The following is a 23,156-nucleotide window of genomic DNA, read 5'->3' as shown; positions in this document are numbered from 1 at the left end:
CATAGATGGTATGCGGACATTTGGACCTCAATTTGCATACACGTGAGCAGTGGACAGTGCGTATGACAAACGCCCAAGGGGACTGACTGCCTGGGGGATGAGGCACGGACGGGATCGTCTCACTGCCGAGTCACCAGTGGCTCGCGATGCGCAAATGGGCGAACTGAGTGCTCGGAGCCACTGACGTACTGACGACTCTCGGTGAGAAGAGCGGACGGAGATCACTAAGATGAGCTTGAGATACAGTGGCATTGTGGGGTGTATTCTGAAACTCGGGATACATATGCTACCTCTGGGACTTGGACCTTGCAATCATGACTGGCCTCACCGACAACCGCTGGTTTGTCGATGACGCTTGAAGGGTTTGGTATGCACCAGCCACAGGCAGCGCCTTTGCAATCTCAAGCGCGCGGCTTGCTCCACAGCCCTTTACACGATGACCACTTTGCACTGGTGGCGGTCTGCATATGCCAATGCCTGGCGATAGTCATCGCCTTCGAAGAAGACCGCTTTGATATGCTCGCGCCGCTCGCCCACCCGCGAGAACGCCAGCAGGCGGCCGGCATGATTATCATGGCAGAGATACACCCGTTTCTGGAACCACGACATGTACGTGCCCGCGACAGCCTGATGCGGTGCAGCCTTTAGCCATGAGCCATGCTCGCCCGTCTCGTGAAACGCGCGCAGCCTGCGTACTCTGAGCACGCCGTTGATCGCTGCGTTGAGCGGCATAGGATACCCCGCCGCAAGGACGCGGAGGGCGTACCCCCGCTCGGCCTCGGCATAGTGGTACTGGAAGTCGGCGGAGGCGCTGGCGTCCGCGGGCGGCTCCACGTCGCGGAGGTCCGACAGCTCGAGGCCAGACGCCTCCTCCGCCTCCACGTCTTCTGGGAAAAAGCCGTCGACGGCCACGCCGTCGAGACGGAACACGCCGGGGAGCATGAGGAGGAGGCTGTCGTCGGGCGCGCCGACGCTCTCCTCGGCCAAGAAGCGGGGGAGGAGGACGTACGCGCCGGCCTGGACGGCCGCGGCTGCGCGCGTGCGTCCCTGCACGCCGGCCTCGACGCCGTCGTACGCCGGCACCACCTCGAGCACGGAGAGGATGCTGTTGACGCCGGAGGGGATCTTCCACCGCTCGACGGCGCGCGCGCGCACTTCGAGCCCCGACGCGGGGCTCCCGTACACCGCGGAGAGGAGGGAGGTGAGCCACAGCTCGCGCAGCGCATCGGGCACGCCCGGTTCGTCCCACAGCGCCTGCGCTTGGGCGCCGACGGGGCCGAGCTTCGCGACGTAGGTCTTGAGCGCGACCTTGCTTTCCGCTGCGGCGTTGATGAAGAAATGGATGGAGGGTGGCGGGGCGGACGCGTCGTCCCCGCCGCCCTCGACTGCCGGGCTCTGCGAGAGGGGCGGGATGTCGATTGCGCGCGCGAACTCGGCGACCCAGTCGCGCGCGATCATCTCCAACTTGCTGCTCGCCTGGCGTCAGCGGCGCACCGCAGACGGACTCACCTCGTTCGCAGCGAGGATCTCTGCGCGGACAGCCAAGTCCGGGGCGACGGCGCGCGCAGCGTACGCGCCCGCACCCGCGAGCACCGCCCATGGCACGGCCGCACGGGCGAGGCGGGCGCGCGCGCGCGCGCGCACCTGTCCGACCGAGAGGGTGGGGCGCGGCGCCTCGCCGGCGCTCACGTACTCGAGCGGCGGCGCGCCGGCGCGCACGACGGCGACGGACGGCGGGCCGTCGCCGAACTCGCACACGATGCGGGTGGGCCCCGCGCCGCGCGGCATGTATGCGCCGACGCGCACTTGGGCGCCGAAGAGCGCGGTGAGCGCCGCGAGCAGCGCCTCCAGGCCCGTGAGGTTGCGGATGCGCACGTATGTGTGTGCGTGCGCTTGCGCGCGGCCAAAGGCGATGAGCGCCGCCGCGAGGTCGCGCGCGCTCGCGCGCCGCGCGCCACCGCCGCCGCCGCTGCATTCCAGCACGGCCGTGTACCAGTCCACGTGGCAGGCGACGTCGTCTTCGACCAGACACATGGTGGGCGCGTGCGCGCACGCGTGCAGATATGCCTCGGGGAGGTCGGCGACGCGCTTGAGCGCGTGCGTGAGCGCGATGAGCTCGCGCAGGAGCGAGAGCACGTGCTTTGGCGGCGCGGCGCATGCGAGCGCGCTTACGAGGAGGAGCAGGGCGCGGCCGCGCTCGCTCTCGGCGAGCTTGAGCTGCGGTGAGCGCGAGGTAGGGGAGACATACCTGAATCGTCGGCACGGACTCGGGGAGAATTTGGGCGAGGAAGCTCGACGCGAAGCGCCCGTGCAGCGGCGCGGCGTGGGTTAGTGCGTCGGCGAACGGCTCGCGGGGGCGGAGGGAGAGGGCGCCCACCAGGCGCCCGAGGACGTCGATGTCGAGGCCTTGCTGTGCGAGCGCGATGCCCATGATGCCCGTCTTGCTGACCGCCGTGCCGAAGTCGGTGGCGACGCGCGCGACCTGCGAGATTATCGCCGCGGAGATCAGTTCACCCATGGTGACGAGGCGAGCGGGCGAGCGGTCGCGAACCGTGATGTCGGATGTCGGAAAGAACGGCGGGTGCTAGGCACGGCATAATTACGTTGGGACTCGAGTCAGAGTCTGCAGTGACCGCAGCGTGGCGGCTGGCGAGTACTGGAAATTGTATCATCACGCGCTTGCGAGATGCTCATCTCCTGCGATGTCCATGTTGATGTGTACGATGGAAGGAATAGAACTGGGGCACTGACCCCGGACCGACGATCAGTTAAGCATGACCCGTGGCGCCACTTACGCTTACAGTACCTAGCACTCAGCCGACATGCCGATATGCCCACGCTTCGACTCTCAGATGTATCGTTGCATGACCAGTAGCCCCCGGCACGTGAAAGCGATTCTCCCAGTCATTCGATCGGTGACAGCGGGAGGGACGTAATCACTGCCCGGTGATCTCTCGTCGTAGAGCAAAAATCACAAAGCTTCTCAGCCAAAATGAGAACTCATTGACTCAGGCAGTGTCCATTATGAGGTAGCTTGAACGCCGAGTCCTGCGATGCTTTACGTGTCGCCGACTCTGGCCATGTAATGCACCCATGGTTGCAGCCGCAACATGGCCACTGTGGCAGTGCCCCCATGACCCCTATGCCCCCCCCCCCCCCTCTCTGTCATAAGCCCAAGGTTACCAGAGGTCGGTCACCGACGATGGATCATGCGCCGACCTCCATTGCGACGCCGAGGCCCGAGTGCCAGTCCCGCCGTGCACGACGGACCGCGTTCACAAGTTGCACTCTCCGCCCCTCACCACCCCCAACCCCCATCCTTCTCCGCCATCAATGCATACGACAAGAGGCATGGGCCAGACAGAGCCCAGAGCCCAGAGCCCAGCCCCAGGCGGCACCCAAAGTGTGGTGGGTGTGGAGACACAAAACCCAGAAAGTAATACACACATGATACACGCTAGATGAGAAACAGATAGTGCAGGCCGCGGCCTAGTTCTTCCACGTGTCGGGCCCGAAGTAGGTCTTGCCCTCCGGGAGCGAGTCGCGCGCCTCGCCCTGCCAGTCCATCGTCTTTTCGTACACCGTATTGCCCCACCAGTTGAGGTCGGCCTTGGGCAAGCGGAGACAGAGGAAGATGACGAGCAGGCCGGCGACGGTGCCGATGTCGAGCGACGCGCTCAAGACATAGTTGTACCGTGCCCACCAGGCGAAGTAGTAGCGGCGGATCCAGAACTGGAAGACAAAGCCGACGACGAGGAAGGATGCAATGTTGATGCCGGACGCGGGCGGGATCGAGAGGCACACGGCGAAGACGATCGAGGGGTTGATGTGCCGCACGATCGACTGCGGGTAGCGCCGGCAGTAGAGCCAGAACGGGAAGGGGACGATGGCGCCAACGAGCATCATCCACAACTGTGGGTTGTAGATGCCGCCCTTGGAGAAGAGGCGGGCTGGTCCGATAAGGCCCCTGGCTGTCAGCTGAGGCTCCGTGTGAAAAGGGGAAAAAAGAAGGAAAAGCTAACCAAATAATGCTGGCAGTGAAGCTGGTGTACGCGTTCTGGCAGATGAGCTGGGCACGCTGGTCCGGCTGGCAGAGGTCGGGGATGGTGTTGAACATCCACTCCTTGACGCCGACCTGCACGAGACACGAAAGCGAACACGCAGTCATCTGGCAGATGAACATTGAACGCGGCGGGATTTTCATGTAGTGGCCCAGCTTCATGTCGCGCGTAAAGTAGAGCGCTTCCGCGAGCGTCTGGACAGCGAACGTCTTGAAGACCTGATGTTAGTAATTGTGCGAAGGGGAAGAACGCACCATGCCAGGGATAGGCTGGCCAGGGAAGGCGTAGCCGGGGATAAGCTCGGCAATGAGGTTGAATGTTGGCTCGAGGTTGGACATGGCAAAGATGATTGCGACGGGCACGATGTAGGTCCAGGCCATGCCGATGGCGACAAAATAGCCCCATACTGGCAGACCTGTCTTGAACACATTGACGCTGACAACGCCCATGGCAAGACAGGCGCCGAAGATGGAAGCGTACCACCAGTCGGGGACCTCGCGGTACTTCTTCATGAGCTTCATGTGGATGTCCTCGGGCTCAGTCGACATCTTCCACATGATGCGCCAGAGACGGGGACCATGCACAAGTGCGGTGTACACGATGAGCGAGGTGGTGAGGGCAAAGGCGAGCATGTATGTGACGTTGAAAGCAGCCGTAAGGTAGACCTGCGAGTACGCGGCGTATGCCGTGACATTGAGCTTGTTGTCCGTGCCGAGAACGCGCTCGACCTCGTACACGTTCTGGAAGCGATCGGCGGGCTGGATTGCCGAGATAGGGAGGTACCGGGTGTACCAAGTCTGAGATGGTCAGCGTAAACTATCAAGGGGTTCTCACGTTGCTGTAGTACAGGAGTGGCGTGATGAGCCAGTAGAAGAGGAGGAACCCAATACCAATGTTGACCTGCGCCCACCACGGCGCTGCGAGAGGAGAGCCGACCCATGCAATCTGGGCCCAGTCAAACGAAAGAATGCCCATGCCCATACCCGTGCGGACACCCATGAGCTGGTTGACCACGTGGTTGCGTGGCGCCATCCAAGTGGCGTACGAGAAGTATGAGAGGGCGGTGAACAGGTATCCCGGGAGGAAGTAGTAGAGGAAGGCCGCGACGGACATGACGAGGAAGAAGCGCTGGCGGCTCATACCGCCAGTGCCAATGTCCGACTCGGCGTGCAGAGTGTTGAGAATGGTGGTGGTGACGAGTACACCGGGCCACAGCATGGAGGCGGGCCACACGACAAAGCGGCGCGCGATGCCAGCAATGGTGAGACCGGTCATCTGGGTCGCGAGAATGTAGGTGAAATTGAAGCCCAAGCCGAGTGGCGTTTTGTAAAACAAGTCGAGCGATGTGATGGAGAACAGGCCGTAGGCGGGGAGAATGGCGACAGTGGCCATCATGACGATGACGGTGTGCTCCTTGACATTGAACGGGCATGGGTTGAGGCTGAAGCCAAACCCGCCGAGCCAGGGTGGCAGGCGATAGTCTCGGAGTGGAAGAGACCAGGCGAGGAACTTGCCGAGCGGGTACGCAATGATCTGGACGATGAGAAGCGGGAACTGGGGAGATGGATTGCGGAAGCTGAGGAACGTGTTGCCGGCCGCGCAGATCATGCAGAGTATCATGCCCAGGAGGTATGCGCGGAGAGTCATGGCCGGCATTTCGGGGTCATCAATGTTGGAGACGGACGCGCGCACTTCGGCGTATGGGCTGTCCTCCTCCCAGTCCTCGGTGCCGGTGACGCCGTCGCTGTCGGTCGAGCCCTTGAGTGCGCCACCAACACCGTCGCCCCAGGTCGTCTTGCCGTCTGGCACTGTCATGTCTCCACTAAACTCGGTCATGGGCATGCTTGACCGACGCGTGAGGCGCGGCATATCGGTACCCTCAGATACGGAAGATGAGATGACACTTGCCGTGTCGGCTGTGACTGGACGCATACGCATTCCGCGCGTCGCGGTCTGGACAACGGCCTCGCTGTCAGCGGTTTGAGGTGGCGCAGATGACACGGTGCTCATTGCAGTCATCTGTGTGTCTGGCCTTGTGCCCATGGGAGGTGCTCCCTCGGCCAATGCATTCTGCTCGTCGCGCCATTGACGGAATCTGGTGAATGGGGCATTGTTGAGGTTGAAGCGACCACTGAAAATTGGAGGGTGGGTGGGGTCGTAATCAATGTCCTGCATGTGACCGGCCATGTCGATGCCTCCATATGGGGCAGTGCCAGGAGTCGTGTTGAGTCTCTTGCGCTTTTTGCCCGTGACGCGAGGAGGCGCGGCCGGGGTGCGGGCGGTGGTGGGACGGTTGAAGGCGAAAACATCGTCCTCAGCCTCGGAGCTCTTGCCCGAGTCGGACAGCACCTCGGCATCAAACTCGCGAGTGGGGTGGTATTCAGCATCGTCGTCGGCGTTTGCCGTGTCGAGACGGAGTTGGGATGCGGGTACGCGCCAGCCACCAGCCGAGTCAGGAGGATTGTTGTTGTTGTTGTTGTTGTTCGGGAGGAGAATCGAGGTGGATGACCCAGCGTGGTTTGTCGAGGACGAGGTGGGATCGAGAGTGGCGGGGGAGTGGAGAGGAGGCTCGACGAGAGGGTGGTTCATGGGCGGCTCTGGCCTGTCGCTCTGGAATGAGACGGACCGAGCGTGGTCGAGTGCGAGGGGGGGCGGGGGTCTGGGCGAAGCTTCTGCGAGCGAGATCTGCGGCACAGACCAAGCGTCCTCTTCTGGAACTATTGCGTGACTGTAACTCGGGCCTTGGTGCGGCGTGTTCAAGGTATCGGGAGGAGGCTGAGCGGGAGCTGCACCGGGGGGCAGCGCATGCGGTTCAGCAGCTCCAGGAGGTAGACGATGCCCTGCGGCGCCGGGAGGGAGGGACTGTCCTTCGGTAGCGGGTGGAAGCACATGCTGTTCGGCTCCGGGCGGCAGAACGTGCCCTTCGGCGCCGGGAGGCAAGATATGTCCATAGCTTGGGGGGTAGCCTGTGGAGTCGGGGGTGAGGGGGCTGGTGGGTGTGCGGGGACGTGTAAAGTCGATGGGAGCGTCCTCGGCGTCGGCCTCGCTTGGGCGCCGCTGCTCTGACTGCGACATGATGCGAGGTGGACTGGGTGTGAGCGGCATGAACAGACGAGGACAGGAAAAAGTGAGGAATGTGTCATGTGCCGAGGCGCGCGGCGAGGAGCAAGGGAGGAGGGTTGTGGGGGTCAATGTTTGTGTGTACGTGAATGTCGCGAGTGACTGCCTCGGTGTCGTGCGCGAGATGTGAGACACGCGTGCGCGCGCGCGCGCGCGTGAATGCTGGAGAACGCAACGGGTGGGTGGGGACTGTTGGGCAGCAGCATCTGATGCCAGCGCAGCAAGGCGCCAGGTCGAGGTCGAGGTCGCGCGAATGCGCAAGCACACGACTTGTCGGCCTCTGTCCCCTCGTCGCGCTCGCGAGCGTAGCTGGCAGCTGCTCGGTATCGCGCGCCAATACTCCTCTGCGGCTCGCCAAAGAAGTCTTTCCTCCTCACCACCTGCTGTGCGCGCGCCGAAGTATAGTCGTGGAGACTCACTGGAGAGTAGGTGAAAGCTAGTGGCTGCGCCAGATGGGCTCTGGTACGCAGTGCGCACGGCGGTGCGCTTGCGCTAGCGGCGAGTGGGTAGCGGTGTGAGGGAGATGAAGAGAGAGGTAGGTGGAAAAGGTTGATGGAGGGAGGCAGGTACAGGCCCGCAAGAGGGGGGGAGGGGGGGGGGAGAGGAGGATGAGACTGGCGAGAGAGATGGGAGAGATGGCGATGGGTCGAGTATAAGTAGGAGATGAGAAAGAGATGTGAGAGGAATGCGGCGAGGAGGATGAAAGAGATGGAGAGAGAGATGGAGAGAGAGAGAGAGAGATCAAGACGATGAGGACGAGGACGATGAGGACGACGAGGACGAGTGGAGAGGAAGGAAGGAAGATTGGCGTCGGCCCTCTGCTCTGATAGGGGGGGGGCCATGATCCAGGGTCCATCGTCCAAGTGGCCAGGCGCAGCGGCATGGGAGCAGAGCAAAGTGCCCAGACCCCGCACCCTGATACCCTGGAATATTGCCTACTCGCTCTTGGCCATCCTCTGCTCTGAAGCCTGGGTATTCAGGGTTTTGGAAGAAAATAGGGTTTGGCGGAAGGAGGCGTTGTGTCTCCCCTCCCTCTGGTGGTACACACACACACTCAGGGTCAAGAGGTCGACATTAAGGGCTTATCTACCACTTGTCCTCCTCCCTCGGGTCTCCCGCCCTTGATGCCCTGGATGCCCTGCCCTTCCCTCCCTCCACGGGCCAACCTTGTCTCTCTTCTCTTCTCTTCTCCATCTCTCTCTTTCTTGATTTCCATCCACTCGCTCTTGTTCCAGACGCTTGTTCCACATCACCACATCAATAGATCCAGCATGCCGAATCGTCCGCATCGCCTCTCCCAGCTCTTCCGTGCTCCCTAGCAACCCCCCAATCTCCTCGATCTCCGCCGAGCCCCGGCAGCCACGCAGATCACCTGTCTCCCCGAGCTCAGCACGAGGATTGGATCTCGCCTTGTATCACGCCGCCGCAGCACGCCGTATGTACTGTAGGTAGACTAGCCTGTAGAGTACTATAGCTGCATGCGCCGTGCCGGAGCCACAGACGGTCCGTGGAATATGAATGGCGTCGCGGGCAGGCGAGACCGATGCCAAGCCAACGTGGCGCTGCAGAGCGTCGGCAGCTTCGAGGCTCAGCCTCAGCCTCAGCCTCAGCCTCAGCCTCAGCCTCAGCCGCGAGGTGAGTCGTGATCGTGATCGGCTGCTGCAGGAGTGCGGCCGTGCGGCGTCGTGCGACGTAGGATCTCGCATTGTCACCCAGGACATCCGCGACGCCACTGACGGCCGGCGGCAGGTGCGGGGGGGCACGCGGGCGGCAGGCAGGCGGCAGGCAGACGGGGGGCAGCGTTCGGCTCCGCTTGGTCTTTCTTGTATCTTGGATCTAGATCGCCATGCCTGCTTCCATGTCTATGATATGTTGAGCGTGGCAGCGGCAGCGGCTGCGACCAGCGTCCAGCGTCCAGCGTCCAGCGTCCAGCGTCCAGCGTCCATGGTTTCATGCCTCACGCCTCCCGGCTTGCTCACAGACGACAAAACAGAGATCAAGGGACGCCGCTCAGCCTTTCAAGCGCAGACTAGACAGCGAGCTCTCGAGCTCTCGAGTTCAAGAGCTCAAGAGCTCAAGAGCTCAAATTACTTGGGTCGCATTTCTTCCGCGGTTCTGCCCGATCTCCCTGTGGCGTGCGCCCTGTTCATTGCTGCTTGCGCGTCCTCTCTCTCTACCTCGCCGACTGCAGCTTGCTTGCCATTCATTGCCTGTGGCAGAAGCGTGAGATGAGCAGCAACTGCGTGCATGATAGATAAAGATATGTTGATGGTTTGGAAGACCGTGCCTGAGGCCGTGGCTGTACCTGCCGACGGAATCGACGTTTCCACTCGTTCCAGCGTTTCCACTGCTTCGATGCCATGCATCGCCACACTTTCCGACATCCGACACCGTTCTCATCTCATCCAACTCCCAACTCCCCAGCGCTCGCACAGCCACGCCGCACGCACAACTCCACGCCACTCACGCGCGCCCCCTTCCATTCCCCTAAACAACCATCTAACTTGATACATGCCACATGCCACATGCCACTAGTGCCCCTCAAACTCGTACTCGATACCAGCAGCTTTGATGCGCTCGCGCCGCGCCTCTTGCCGCGCACGCACCCCCGCGTCTGCCTTGGCCTGTTGCGCCTTTGTCCGCGCCTGGCGTCAGATGCCGGAATGGGCAGGGGAATGGAAGCACAAGCCTGGCCGCGCAGGAAAGCCTGGCCGGGAGGGCCAGGTGGCCAACTCTGGATGCCAGGTGGTCCAGGTGACAGGTGGTCCAGCGCCAGCGTTCCAGATACCGAGATGAAACGTCCGAATCTGTAACGGTATGCCGTGGAGGCGGCATGGAAGCGCGGCCACAGCTGCCCGCCGCACAGGCTCAGAACTTCCAATGATCCTAGATCGAGCCTTGATATTGCAGCTCGTAGCTCGCAGATCGCAGATCCGTCGAGACGAGAGACGAGACGAGGGAGACGAGACACGCTCGGTCGCGCGCGCTTCCGTCTCATACCAGTCTCCTCCGATCCTCCTCCTTTCGCACTCTTATGGACTCACCTTGTCATTCCGGACCTTCTCCAGCCGCGCGCGCGGCACCTTGCGGAACTTTTTGTTCGCGCCCACCCACAGCTCGGGGTGCACCGCGTCCTTGGGCACCACGGCGCACTGCAGCAGGTGGCCCATCAGGAGGTAGTTGTGCATCGTGTCTGCGACGATCTCGGCCACCGGCTCGGATGAGAACTCGATGTATGCGTAGTGGCGCGACGCGCCGGTCTGGGGTTAGGTGAGGATGCGTCGGATGGGGCCAGACTCATCGGCAAGGGCGATGAGACAAAGCCAAAGGCAGTCCATGCCACTCACCTTCGGGTTCCGCGCAAGCCGGAGCCGCGTCACATCCCCAAACTGCCCAAAGTACTCCTTCATCTCGTCCTCGTAAAACCCGTGCGGGATGCGACCGAGGTACACCGTCGCGCGGGGCACGTTCTGCCGTCAGTCCCACGCTGGAGCGCCCTTACCTTGCGCTTCGCGGCGCGCTTCAGGCGGTCCGCGACGCTCGCGTCGTCACGCGCATGCGGGAGCTTGGAGACCTCCACGCGCTGCCCGGCAGCCTTGACGGCCGCGTCTTCCGCGTCCGACTCGTCGTCGCTCGAGTCTGCGCCGTCAGAGTCCGACGGCGCGCCGATGAACGACTCGTCGTCGGACTCGGCTTCGGCTTCGGCTTCGGCCTCGGCTTCGGGTGTAGGCTCTTTGGCGGCGGGCTTGGCCGCCTTGTTCGATGCAGGCTTGTCCTCCTTCGCTGGCTTGGTCTCCTTCTTCGATACAGGCTTCTCCGTCTTGGCAGGAGTCGCCTTAGGCGTCTCTTTCTTAGACACAGGCTTCTCCTTGGCGGGAGTCGCCTTCGGCGTCTCCTTCGACGCAGGCTTCTCAGCAAGTGTAGCCTTAGAAGTCTCCTTCTTCGACGCGGGCTTCTTGGCCGGCGTAGCCTTCGCCGGCGTAACCTCAACCTTCTTGGACGCAGCCTTCGCCGGAGTCTCCTTGGGCGCCTCCTTGAGCGCCTCCTTGGACGTCTCCTGCTTCTTCGACGCTGGCTTGGCCGCCTTCACAGGCGTCTCCACCTTGGCCTTCTTCGCCGTCTCCTTCGGCGCATCCATCATCTCCTCAGCCGTCTTGCGCTTACTCCTCGTAACCCGAGGGGACGGGGCAGGCGCATCCGCGGCAGCGGCCTTCTTGGCACGGGGAGGCATGGTGGTAGGTGAGTTGGAGTGGGTGTAGCACGTCGAGATGGCCCACGCCTCACGACATTGTTGACCTGGGAGCCTGGCGGCTCAGAAATTCTCGAATGTGGAGGTGTTAGGTAACTCCACGTGGGCTTGATTCCGCAGAATGCCGGTCCGAGCGAGGATTACTAAGCCATTAGCCCAAATAGTACTACAGGTAATCGCCAAAGCTAACCCTGTGCCTGGAAATTACTCCACTCGGTGAATGCGGGCCGGGATTCCGCTGTCCGTCGGCCGACTCACTTTCAGCTCGTTCTCTCTCGATCTCTCAACTTGTCAACTTTGCCCACTCCAGCGCAGACGACGACAGTTGACGGCGCGGCGACCCTCCTTCTTTTTCGAGTGACCATGCCCAAGCAGTGGTTCCTCGCCGCGTCCGCCGCGCACGGCGCGACGGCCCACCCCGCCTCCCCCACCCCGGGCGAGCCAAAGTGCTCGTGGCCCCCCGTCGTCCTCGACCCCTCGCGTGACTTTGACTTCTCCGAGTGCTTCGAGCTCGCTGTTCTCCTCCCAGCCCCGCTGATCTTGACCTCGCTCGTCGCAGGCTTCCAGATCATCCGGCGCCGCCAGAGGCTGCGCCGCACCGGCGAGGGCAGCCTTGACTGGGTCACGCGCGGCTCGCGCAACGAGCGTGTCGCGCGCACCAAGACCTTCCTCCTCGCCTTTTCTGCCGTCCTCGCCGCCGCTGCTGCCGGACTAGCTGCCGTCCATCTTACAGCTAGCCCCTACGCATTCGTCCATTTCTCTCTCCTCGCACTTACGTACGCACTCCTCTCCTCCCTCGTCTGGCTCAACCACCACACCTCCCGCACCTCCAGCACTCTTACGCTTCTCTTCTTCCCTCTCTATGCCCTCGTTACAGCTGTTTGCGTACGCACCGCCGTGCTTACTGGCGCATTGAGCGGCGAGCACACCCTCGGCGGGCGCTTGCTAATCGCACGCGAAAGCCTGTGGTTTGCTTCCATCGGAATCGGCGCCATCGCCTTCGTCTTAGAGCTCTACTCCCCCGAGACGCACTGGAGCGGGTGGCGCACGCTCCTTGGTAACGGCAAGATTCGCCTCGAGGACGAGGAGGACGAGGCCGCGCCTCTCATCAAGGACGACTATGAGGCCGAGAGCCCAGTCGCTACCGCCAACATCTACGAGCGGCTCACCTTCTCCTGGCTTACGCCGCTTCTCAGTCTTGGCACACGCAAGTTCCTCGGTGAAGAAGACATGTGGGTTCTCCCGAGCGACGACAGCGCCGAGGCGCTCAGTGAGCGGCTCCAGCGCGCATGGGACCAGGAGCTCGAGCTCGTCAAGGCTGGCAAGAAGAGCGAGCCGAGCCTCAAGCGGGCCATCTTCAAGGCTTATGGCGGACCGTACGTTATCGCCGGCGTGATGAAGGTCATATACGACCTCCTGTCCTTCTCGCAGCCCCAGCTCCTCCGCCTTCTCCTGCTGTTCGTCGGCAGCTACGGCACCGACCACCCGCTCCCGCCAACCGCCGGCTTCGGCGTCGCTATTTCCATGTTCATCGTCGCGAACGTTGCAACTGCGTTGCTTCACCAGTACTTTGACAGGTGTTTCCAGACCACGATGCGCGTAAAGACGGGTCTCATTACTCTCATTTACCGCAAGAGTCTCAAGCTGAGCCAGGGCGAACGCTCCGGCCGCACGTCGGGCGACATCGTCAACCTCCAGTCTGTCGACGCTGTGCGCATCGGCGACATCGCGCAGTATGGTCACATCGCTTGGTCCGGCCCGTTCCAGATTATCCTCGCCTTCGTCCTTCTCTACCGCCTTGTGGGGTGGCAGGCCTTCGTCGGCGTCGGCGTCATGGTGTTCTCCCTCCCTCTCAACACGTACCTCTCGCGCGTAAACAAGCGCCTCCAGCGCCAGCTCATGAGCATCAAGGACGTGCGCACGCGTCTGATGAGCGAGATCCTGAACAACATCAAGAGCATCAAGCTCTACGGCTGGGAGAAGGCGTTTGCCGACAAGGTCTTTGACGCACGCAACAACATGGAGCTCACCATGCTCAAGCGCATCGGCATCGTGCAGTCGTGCTCCAACTTCTTCTGGTCGACCACGCCGTTTTTCGTCGCCTTCGCGACCTTCTCGAGCTACGTCTTCACCTCGGACCGCCCCCTCACGCCCGACATCATATTCCCTGCCCTGTCGCTGTTCACCCTCCTCGCCTTCCCGATGAGCGTGTTCTCCAACATCATCAACAGCATAATCGAAGCGCTCGTCTCGGTCAACCGTATTGAGAGCTTCCTGAGCGCGCCCGAGATTGACCCCGCCGCCCGCAAGCTGATCGAGGGCGAGCCCAAGGTCGGCGACGAGGTGGTGACCATCAAGAACGGCGAGTTCCGCTGGGTTCACGACTCCCTCGAGCCCACGCTGCAGGACATCGACGTTGGCGTCAAGAAGGGCGAGCTGCTCGCCGTCATCGGGCGCGTGGGAGACGGCAAGTCTTCGCTCCTCGGCGCGATGCTCGGCGAGATGACCCGCTCCGAAGGCAGCGTCACTCTGAAGGGCGAGGTCGCGTACTTCTCGCAGAACTCATGGATTCTTAGCGCAACGGTCAAGGATAATATTGTGTTTGGGCATCGCTTCGACCCCGTCTTCTACGACAAGGTGTTGGACGCCTGCGCCTTGCGGTCTGACCTCGCCATCCTTCCCGACGGACACATGACGGAAGTGGGCGAGAAGGGTGTGTCCCTCTCGGGTGGGCAGAAGGCACGTATTTGCCTTGCCCGCGCATGTTACGCCCGCGCCGACATCTACCTGCTTGACGACCCGCTCTCGGCGGTTGATGCGCATGTCGGACGGCACATTTTCGACGCGGTGATCGGTCCCAATGGCCTGCTCAAGAACAAGGCCAGAATCCTTTGCACCAACGCTGTCAATGTCCTCCCTCAGGCCGACCAGATCATCATGCTCCGCCGCGGTATCATTCTCGAGCGCAACAACTATGCGAATGCCATGGCAGACCCATCCAGCGAGCTGTACAAGCTTATCACTGGCCTGGGGAAGCAGACTGCGCGCGGGGAGGAGAGCGGTGCGGCGACGCCGACTATCGTTGCATCCTCGGAAGAGGAGGACAGTGACGAGGCAGTCGACGCCGACGAGACGGACAGCATCCGAAAGCGCCGCGCAGACCGGCGGGCCAGCACGGCTACGCGGCGCGCGTCGATCCTCTCCCTGCGCCAGGCCAAGCGCGAGGCGCTCCGCGACCTCCGCGAGAGCGCCAAGCCCAAGGAGCACAGCGAAAAGGGCCAGGTTAAGCGCCAAATCTACCGTCAGTACCTCAACGCGGCTTCGTGGTGGGGCGTGATCATCTTCGTCGGCTGCATGGCCTCGTCGCAGGGCATGGGCATCCTGTCCACCTACATCCTCAAGCTGTGGGGTGCCCTCAACGCTGCCGCCAAGGCCAATGTCCAGGTCGCCAAGTACCTCCTCGCGTACGCGATCACCGGCTTCTTGCAGGGCGCCCTGTCCGTGCTTGCCGTGGGCACGCTGCGCATTTACTCGGGTCTGCGTGCGGCTAAGATCATGCACGACCTCAGTTTCGGGAGTCTCATGCGCGCCCCGCTTTCCTTCTTCGAGCTCACTCCCACCGGCCGCATCCTGAACTTGTTCACGCGCGACATCTTCGTCATCGACGAAGTCCTCGTCATGGGTCTTGGCCAGTTCTGCCGCACTGTCACCCAGGTATTCTCTGTCATTGTCGTTATCGGCTTCGGCGCGCCGCGCGTCCTCGTAGTTTTCATCCCGCTCGGCTATGTTTACCGCATGGTGATGAGGTGAGTCAATCGCTGCGAGCGCACACCACAACCCCAGTATCATCCTGCTGACATCAGGTACTACCTCGCAACGTCGCGCGAGCTGAAGCGTCTTGACGCAATCTCACGCTCGCCCATCTTCTCCTTCTTCGGCGAGACCCTCGCTGGCCTCCCAGTCATCCGCGCGTACAACCAGCGCCCCCGGTTCATCGCGAACAACGAGGCGCGCGTCGACCGCAACCAGGCATGCTACCAGCCCGCGATGTGCATCAATCGCTGGCTGGCCGTGCGCCTCGAGTTCCTCGGGTCGTGCCTGATGTTCTCGTCGGCCCTTGCGTCCGTCGCGATGACAGTCTACGCGACCGGCTCGATCGACTCGGGCCTTGTCGGCTGGCTCATGACGTACACCATTTCCGTCACTGGGTCGCTCAACTGGCTCGTGCGCACTGCATCCGAGGTCGAGCAGAACATTGTCTCCGTGGAGCGCGTCCTTGGCTACGCGAGCCTTGTCGCCGAGGCCGCCGAGGAGGTACCGGAGAACAAGCCGCCTGCATCCTGGCCGCAGCGTGGTGAGATCGAGTTCGACGCCTTCTCTATGCGCTACCGCCCCGAGCTTCCGCTCTGCCTCAACAAGGTGTGCGTGAAGATTAGCGGCGGTGAGCGTGTCGGCATCGTCGGCCGCACGGGTGCAGGCAAGTCGTCCCTCACGCTCGGCCTCTTCCGTATCCTCGAGGCAGCTGGCGGGCGTATTCTGATCGACGGAATCGACATTGCCACCATTGGCCTCCGTGATCTCCGCTCGGTGGTCTCCATCATCCCGCAGGACCCGCAGCTTTTCGAGGGCAGCCTGCGTAACAACATCGACCCAACGAACAAGGCAAGCGACGCGGCGATCTGGCAGGCCCTCGAGCAGGCCCACCTGAAGGACCATGTCATGGCGAACATGGGCGGCAGTCTCGACGCTGAGATCTCTGAGGGCGGGTCGAACCTGTCCGCTGGACAGCGGCAGCTCGTGTGCTTCGCCCGTGCTCTGCTTCGCAAGACCAAAATCCTCGTGCTGGACGAGGCCACGTCCAGCATCGACCTCGAGACGGACGAGGCTGTGCAGGACATTCTTCGCGGCCCCGACTTTGCGGGCGTGACCACGCTCACCATCGCGCACCGCATCAACACGATCATGGACTCTGACAAGGTGCTCGTCATGGACCAGGGCACTGTTGCAGAGTACGACAGCCCGGCCACCCTCCTCTCCAACCCCGACAGCATCTTCGCGGGCCTGGTCAACGAGGCCGGGTTGGGCAGCAGTGTACCCCCCTCGCGCGCCACCAGCAGGCCGGCGAGCGTTAAGGGCGGCGCGTAACGGCATTGCACCATAGGTTAGAGATCGTATTCCAAGCACATGCATTAGGTTCCAGTTTCTATTATCAGATTAAGGCGGCAATCAATGGATGAGCGGAACCAAAGTCGCCGAAAAAGTGGCATCCCCCACACTCAGGGGCGCTGTCGATGCAGCGTGGCCACGCAAGCATCGGAAAGCAACAACACTCCATCTCCTCCAACTCGTCCTCGTCTCTCCCCATCTCCTCCCTCCCTCCCCTCCAACTCTCCACCCCCTCCAAATCCATCACAATGGTGCGCGCCGTCGTCGACACAACTAACAACAGTCGTCTGGTGTCCAGCCGGTATGCCCCTGCGCGCGCCGTGAAGAAGACAATGCTGACGCGGTACCCCCCGACTGATCTGCTCGACGCGTCTCGGCACGGCCCGCTCTTCTTCTACCTCTGCTCACTCGCTTCCCGCGCCGCTGTTCGCTGTTCGCTTGACGCTCGACGCACCACCCCGGTCCTCCGCTCATGGCCGCCCCCCGCCCCCCGCCCCATCCTACCCCGCCGCTCGGCCCCCCGCCACGACCTCTACGATGCCCCGTGCGCCGTCCACTTGCCCACGCCCCATCATCCTCACCACATCGCCCACTCACGCCCTCCCACCCGTCAACCGCCCTCCTCCTTCCCCCTACTCCGCCTCTACGGCCTGCCGATGCCTCCCCTCCTCCCCTACCCCCTCCGCCTGCGCCCCCACCCGACCCGCCCGCGACCCCGCTCCGCCCACAACACAATGCCGTCTCTCAACATGCAGGTTGCCGAGTGCCTCGAGAAGTACCAGGAGCTCAAGACGGGTAAGAAGCTCGCATACATCATCTACGGCATCAGCGACGACAAGAAGTCGATCATTGTGCTCAAGACGAGCGAGAGCCGCGACTTTGAGGACTTTGTCGCCGACCTCCCCGAGACCGAGTGCCGCTGGGCCGTGTACGACTTCGAGTTCGAGCTGCCCGGCGAGGGCAAGCGCAACAAGCTCGTCTTCGTGCAGTGGTGAGTTGCGGAACGCGCCACCGCCCGGGGTGCGGGGATGCTGCCGGATGCTGTTCATCCTACAGGCCGCCCGTGCCCTTGCGCTCGCGCCTCCGCTCGCGCTCGCGCTTGCGCTTCGCTCACCCCAGGTCGCCCGATGACGCCAACGTCCGCAACAAGATGATCTACGCGTCGTCCAAGGACGCGATCCACCGCCGCCTCGAGGGCATCCACATCGACCTCCAGGCCACCGACTACTCTGAGATCACCAAGGAGACGAGTGAGTCCCCAGACACGCAGCGCTCACACCAGTCCTCGTCAAGGCCACCCGCCGTTAAGTTAGCCCGACGCTATTCTAGACATGTCTTTACCCATGCGACGAGATGTTCTGGGCCGCGAGATGGCCGTGGGAGCTGGAATGGAGGTGGAGGTGGAGGTGGCGGCGGCGGCGGCGTCCGTGGATCTGACTCGGAGCGAGCGTCGGTGGCCGGCGCAGTATGAACGTCGTCGGTCTGTCGTGACCTGCTCTGCGAGTCTTGTTCCGATAACTGACTGCGTCCACTTCGTCTGTTTCCGCTGACGCGTCTCACACCGTTGGGGGACGAGATCCCTCCCGCGCAGGAATGCGCTGTCTGCCCGCCTCTCCTCCCCTATCTGCATACCCACCGAGGTACCGCGCGCCTGCATCAGCCGTCGGACAGTCGCCGATACAGCGTATGCCATGGACGCGCCTGCTCCTCCACCAGCTGGTCACGTGGCGTGACCGAGGCTGTGCGATGTGCTGCGCGATGAGGTGCAGACTGCGGCATGCCGCGGTGAGGTTGGATCGCGCTGTGCTGGGTCAGCGCGGGGGGAGATATGCCTGGCAGGCGGATTTCGCGTGGATGTTTGCTTTGGCGGCACCAGCGCTGTGCAGTATCAGATCTGGATGCCGCTGTGAGATATTCGGCCCGATGCGGGCCTGCAGCTGTGTTGTCAAGCCCGCCCCCAGAATCTGTACACATTGCTGCGGCCAATCTCCTCAGTCTTGCCTGGCCGAAGTACTGGCTGAGATCCCGATGCACACACTTCTCTTATGTCAGCTGCCCCGCTCACCCGTCTCGTCGACAACAACCACTCCCAGCCCCTGCACCACACCCTTCATATCAAGCCATGCATATGGTAGTGTACAGCGCGCGCCGTGTCGCCGACTGGCAGTGAAAGCCGCGGATGGATCTAAGAGATGAGACTATGCTATGCGCTGGTGCAAGATGTAGTGCGTCGAGTGTTCGTGGAGTGCTCGTAGAGTGCTCGTGGAGTGATCGTGATGATGACGTGGTAGTATGTCGTGGTCTATGATGAGGGGGGTGTTGATCGTGAGGTGAAATGGAGCTGTCGCATGCACTCGGCGTCGTACAGTGGAGTGTAGTTGCTTACACAGCCATAGAGAGGAAATCGAAGCCTTCGGAGCCAAACTCAAAGGGCAGGTCGAGGAACAGGTCGTTGGGAAGCTGCACCTGCGTGTCTGGCGCCATGGGGCCCAGGTTGAACTCGAACATATCGGACGACATAGGCGCGTACATGAGGTTCTTAGAGTTGCTGAAGCTCAGCGAGGTGTTGTTCCTCGATGCGGTATCCTCCGGCGACAGCGATGATGAGACCGACATACCCTGTGGGCTCTCGGTACGCATGTTGCTGCTGGGCATCTGCTGCATGTGGTTCGGGTTGTTGCCAGTACCCCAAGCGGCAGACGGAAGCGCGTTGTGGTACACGTGTGAGCGTCGCTGGTGGTCCATCGCTGCCGACGTCATGTACTGGTCAATGCGGAAGATGTGGTCGCGCAGCTTGTTTGCGATGCCTTGGATGTTGGAGAGTGACGACTCCAGGCCGCCAACCAGATCCGCCATGGCTAGCAGGACATTGCGCACCTGCAAGTACGACCAGGGAGACAGCGGAGACTGGATCACGCTGCCCAGCAGATGTCCTACTCCCGCGAGGTGGTGCATCTGCCCGTCAACATACCTCAGTGGCTCCACTTACGATCGGAGAGCTGATGGCCTGGATGTAAGCCGTCGGCACATTGGCAAGGGCGTCCAGAAGCTCGCCAGCAACGGCGCAGCGCCGCTCCACGGTCGCCTCCTCGAGACCGAGCATGACCATCTTGACCGTCTGCATTGTGACCATGATGTCGGCGGCTGCGGTCAGCCAGCCACCCTCAGTGACGTCAACGTACCCTGGAATCCATAGCGATCTTCTTTCATGTCGCCAGTCATAGCCTTGGCGCCCTTGAAGTCGTCTGGCAGTTCGGAATAGAGCTGCGCCACGAGATCCAGGCCCTCTTGTGGCGTAGGGCCTGAGCGCGTTGAATAAAAGTTGGTGATGTGGGATGTGTTGTCTGCGTTGAGGCGCTTGATGCGCAGTTGGTCCAGGGAATGCTCAAGAATCCGGTACAGATCCGTCGTAAAGTTCCAGCCCACGAGGTATGAAGGGCGGTTGGTACCATTGATGCGGGGCACAATGCCTCTCTCTGTGATCTCGTCGTCGTCATGTACGAGCGCCGGGTAAAGCACTGTGCTCTGCGCCTCGCGATGGCGCACCACACCTCCGAAGGTGGTGGCGGCGTAGACGTCGACTGTGTACGCCCCCCAGAACTGTGGCGTCAGTGTGTGCATGACGCGGTAGAGTCAACTCCGCGGGAGAGCTTCCAAAGGAGAGGAACTTACCAGTCGCCGGCGCTCCTGGACTTCGGTTTCGGGAAGATTAGATGGCCACCGAGCCTCCAAATGGAAATTGTCGTTGCTACACAACGTCATGTAGTCGCCGAGGTGCGTCGTGAGCTGACGCACGTTGCCGAATTGGATGCAGAGCATGGCGAGAATAACCTTGGCGCGCTTGTAGTCAAATTCAGACGCCTGACTCAGGTCGGCGGGGAATGTACGGGTTGCGGCCTCATAGAACGCCTCGCTCGACGGTGTGTCGGCAGTGAGATGCGCCTTAACCCCGGCTTCCGCAAGATAGCTCGCGCCGTCACGCATGCGTGCGCTAGTGATGGCGCACATGGCCATGGTGACGGCATAGAAGGCCCGGTCGTGCATGTACCTGCGGACGCGGATATGGGCGTAAAAAGACGGCCAGTGGAAGTAGGGTAGTCTGTGCAGGTGGTTAGTAGCCGTTACAGGGTGGGCAATGGGGTGTCAAAAGGTGGCGTCTGCCACAAGAGCCATGGCGCTTCCGCAGGGTCCGACGCCTACCGAGCAAGTGGCTACGGCTGCCTTGCACGCCTCGCCCCCCTTGGCCGTCTTCAACTTCTCGGCCTCCACTCTTCAACAAACAGCCAAGAGTTTGTCCGAGTGACGCGTAGCGTGCGGAACCAGCGTGTATTGGCTGCGAGAAGCCTGACTTACATTGGGTAAATTATGCGATGATACGCGTCCACGAGTGTCTCGATCGCTTCGGGTGTGCCGACGGGTTCGTACTTCCAGGCCGCTGGAGACTGGGGCGCACCCATGTTGTTCTTGGCAGACAGAGCGCGAGGAACGGGCTGCGAGGAGTCAGTCAACATGTCCTTGGTATTGTCGTCGGCGCCCCCGCGCCCCACACGCCCCACACGCTGGTGGGCGCGCAGAGCTGTGCTGCTGGCACTCACCCCTCGACGCTTGACCGGCCGCTGGTACGTGCATTCTGAGCCGAAAGCCGCGCACGGGCCGCAAACTCCTGGAGTCGGGCTTCTCGAGCACTGTGTTGTCAGCCGACTGTGTGACGAGTGCAGACAGCAATCGTAGATGGACCGGCCAGCAAGGCCTGACGTCCGCATTCAGATTACAGATCCGCAGAGCCGGGGAGGCCGACAGCTGCTGGATTGTTCCAATGCTTGTAGTTGCTCCCCCAGGCCGAGGGAAGGTCGACTCACCTTGACACCACTGCGATGGCAACGATCGCAGGCGCGCTTGAGGTCAGCATATCCGACAAGTCTATGCTAGTATACTCACGGTAATTCTGCGTCGCTTAAGAGGTTCGGACTGCTGCGGTTGAGGTGGAGATTGACCGCTGCTACCACCCATGTTTGGAGCGTAATGAATCAGATGCGGCTGGCTCTGGAGCGAGTTGTGGCCAAGGTGGCTCTGGGGCGACTGGGCGGGATAGGTAAAAGTCGGGGAGGGGAGCTGGGCGAGCTGGGGAGTGAGGAGATGCTGATGGGAGGGAGTTGGGGGGTAAGTTGGGTGCGGCGGAGGACACGGTTGAGGGAGTTGGTGTGGGTGGTCCGAGAGGGAGTGAGAGGACGAGTGGTGGTGGTGAGAGGGATGGCTCGAGGCTGGGTGGGGGAAGGACGAGTGAGAGTGAGAGTGCGGGTGGGGAACAACAGGGATTACGTGTTGAGGTGGAGGTTGAACTTGTCCACTCCCGCCGTATCCTCCAACCGCGCCCCCATGTTGCTGGTGGTATAGGTATTGATCCTCGTCCATATCGTCACAGATTCACCGCGGCGTGCGTGCGGACACTCGACCAAGAATTCTGCGAGGAGGCGGAGAACGGCGTCCAGGTGGTCAAGGTAGGTGCGGGTGGTGGCGGGTGGTGAGGGGGTGATAATGAAGGCACGCCGGAGAGTTTGGCGACTTTGGGGGAGGATCGATCGGGTTGTGGCCACTACTCGCGCACTCGGAGATGATGTCGACGAAGGAGCTCGATGCAAGAGAGTAAAATGGAAGAGAGATGTTGAGATGTTGAGCACCAAATCGAGCTTTTGTCCAGCTGAATCAACAGTGTGTTTGTGTGTGTAAAGGGTGATTCGGCGTCTTTCCTATCGATATATTCAGGAAGGACGAGAGAGAGTGAGTTTGGGCCAAGAGGGCAAGAGGGAAGAGGGCGACTAATAATGGGTCGAGAACGGCTAAACACGGGGCGCTAACATGTAATGCACCGCGGAGGGGCGGTGTATGTGAAGTGACGACGAAGAATGGGCCGTGGATGGCGTCCGAGGTGTGTAGGCGGTCGAACGAGGTGTGCGCGTTGTCGCTATGGGCGTGCAGCGACCTCGAGAGGGTGGTGGAGGTGGGGCATGGGGGGAAGAGGGTGCGACATTCACATTCCACCATGCTCTTATCCACGTCTACGGGCTCGCCCAGTTCTCGCATCGTTCGCACGCATCATGGCTGATCCAATCTACGCCGTGCAGTTGCCCTCACCCTCTCACCCCCCTCGACGCAGGTTCTAACCATACTCTCTGACGCTGCGGCCCCCGTGCCATCCGAGCTGAAGGTAAACACCCCCTCCTCCCCCCCTCTTCTTTCCCCCATCACTCGTCCCCCCCCCCCTCCGTCCCCCCTCGTCCCTCCAACACCTCGTATTCCCTCCTCACCCCCTTGGCAGGTAGGCTCTGGCTGCAACCGCTCTCCTGGAATCGGCCCCACGAGATTGTGCCTCGTCGGCCTTGCCTGCTGCGCTTGCCACACCGATGGACAGACGCGCCAATGGCCCACTCGGACCGGTGCAGCGCGCCACTCACCCATCGTCGAGCGCCTCCGGCAATCCCTTGAACCTACACGCCATCCCTCTCGATTCTCGATCTCCCAAGGATCCCACGGCTTCCAACCCTGGGAACCATGAGGGGGCT

General features: G+C 61.9%; 6 protein-coding genes across 6 annotated transcripts; 2 read left to right on the top strand and 4 right to left on the bottom strand.

Annotated features, from left to right (window-relative positions):
* Positions 1-429: 429 nt before the first annotated feature.
* COLE_07420 (uncharacterized protein) lies at positions 430-2,518 on the bottom strand (the record flags this gene model as incomplete). The annotated part of the gene is made up of 3 exons (XM_018426327.2): positions 430-1,476; positions 1,510-2,217; positions 2,249-2,518. The coding sequence occupies 3 exons, from the start codon at positions 2,516-2,518 to the stop codon at positions 430-432; spliced, it is 2,025 nt and encodes a 674-aa protein (XP_018282093.1).
* Positions 2,519-3,489: 971 nt separating this feature from the next.
* On the bottom strand, positions 3,490-5,930 carry COLE_07419 (uncharacterized protein; the record flags this gene model as incomplete). Its single annotated transcript, XM_018420161.1, has 4 exons — positions 3,490-3,967; positions 4,023-4,279; positions 4,316-4,858; positions 4,896-5,930. 4 exons carry the CDS (start codon positions 5,928-5,930, stop codon positions 3,490-3,492), a joined length of 2,313 nt encoding a protein of 770 aa, XP_018282094.1.
* Positions 5,931-9,712: 3,782 nt separating this feature from the next.
* COLE_07418 (uncharacterized protein) lies at positions 9,713-11,412 on the bottom strand (the record flags this gene model as incomplete). Its single annotated transcript, XM_018421910.2, has 4 exons — positions 9,713-9,826; positions 10,226-10,441; positions 10,529-10,651; positions 10,684-11,412. 4 exons carry the CDS (start codon positions 11,410-11,412, stop codon positions 9,713-9,715), a joined length of 1,182 nt encoding a protein of 393 aa, XP_018282095.1.
* Positions 11,413-11,793: 381 nt separating this feature from the next.
* On the top strand, positions 11,794-16,575 carry COLE_07417 (uncharacterized protein; the record flags this gene model as incomplete). Its single annotated transcript, XM_018426328.2, has 2 exons — positions 11,794-15,236; positions 15,294-16,575. 2 exons carry the CDS (start codon positions 11,794-11,796, stop codon positions 16,573-16,575), a joined length of 4,725 nt encoding a protein of 1,574 aa, XP_018282096.1.
* A 755-nt stretch (positions 16,576-17,330) lies between these two features.
* COLE_07416 (uncharacterized protein) lies at positions 17,331-17,904 on the top strand (the record flags this gene model as incomplete). The annotated part of the gene is made up of 3 exons (XM_018425099.1): positions 17,331-17,587; positions 17,716-17,846; positions 17,879-17,904. The coding sequence occupies 3 exons, from the start codon at positions 17,331-17,333 to the stop codon at positions 17,902-17,904; spliced, it is 414 nt and encodes a 137-aa protein (XP_018282097.1).
* A 1,074-nt stretch (positions 17,905-18,978) lies between these two features.
* On the bottom strand, positions 18,979-21,606 carry COLE_07415 (uncharacterized protein; the record flags this gene model as incomplete). The annotated part of the gene is made up of 8 exons (XM_018420171.1): positions 18,979-19,551; positions 19,586-19,740; positions 19,779-20,196; positions 20,269-20,695; positions 20,950-21,059; positions 21,144-21,281; positions 21,456-21,491; positions 21,535-21,606. The coding sequence occupies 8 exons, from the start codon at positions 21,604-21,606 to the stop codon at positions 18,979-18,981; spliced, it is 1,929 nt and encodes a 642-aa protein (XP_018282098.1).
* Between the last annotated feature and the right edge of the window lie 1,550 nt (positions 21,607-23,156).

The sequence above is a fragment of the Cutaneotrichosporon oleaginosum genome (genome assembly GCF_008065305.1).
Source record: "Cutaneotrichosporon oleaginosum strain ATCC 20508 chromosome Unknown ATCC20508_contig07, whole genome shotgun sequence".
Taxonomy (NCBI): domain Eukaryota; kingdom Fungi; phylum Basidiomycota; class Tremellomycetes; order Trichosporonales; family Trichosporonaceae; genus Cutaneotrichosporon; species Cutaneotrichosporon oleaginosum.
This window is presented reverse-complemented; position numbering and strand designations above follow the sequence as displayed.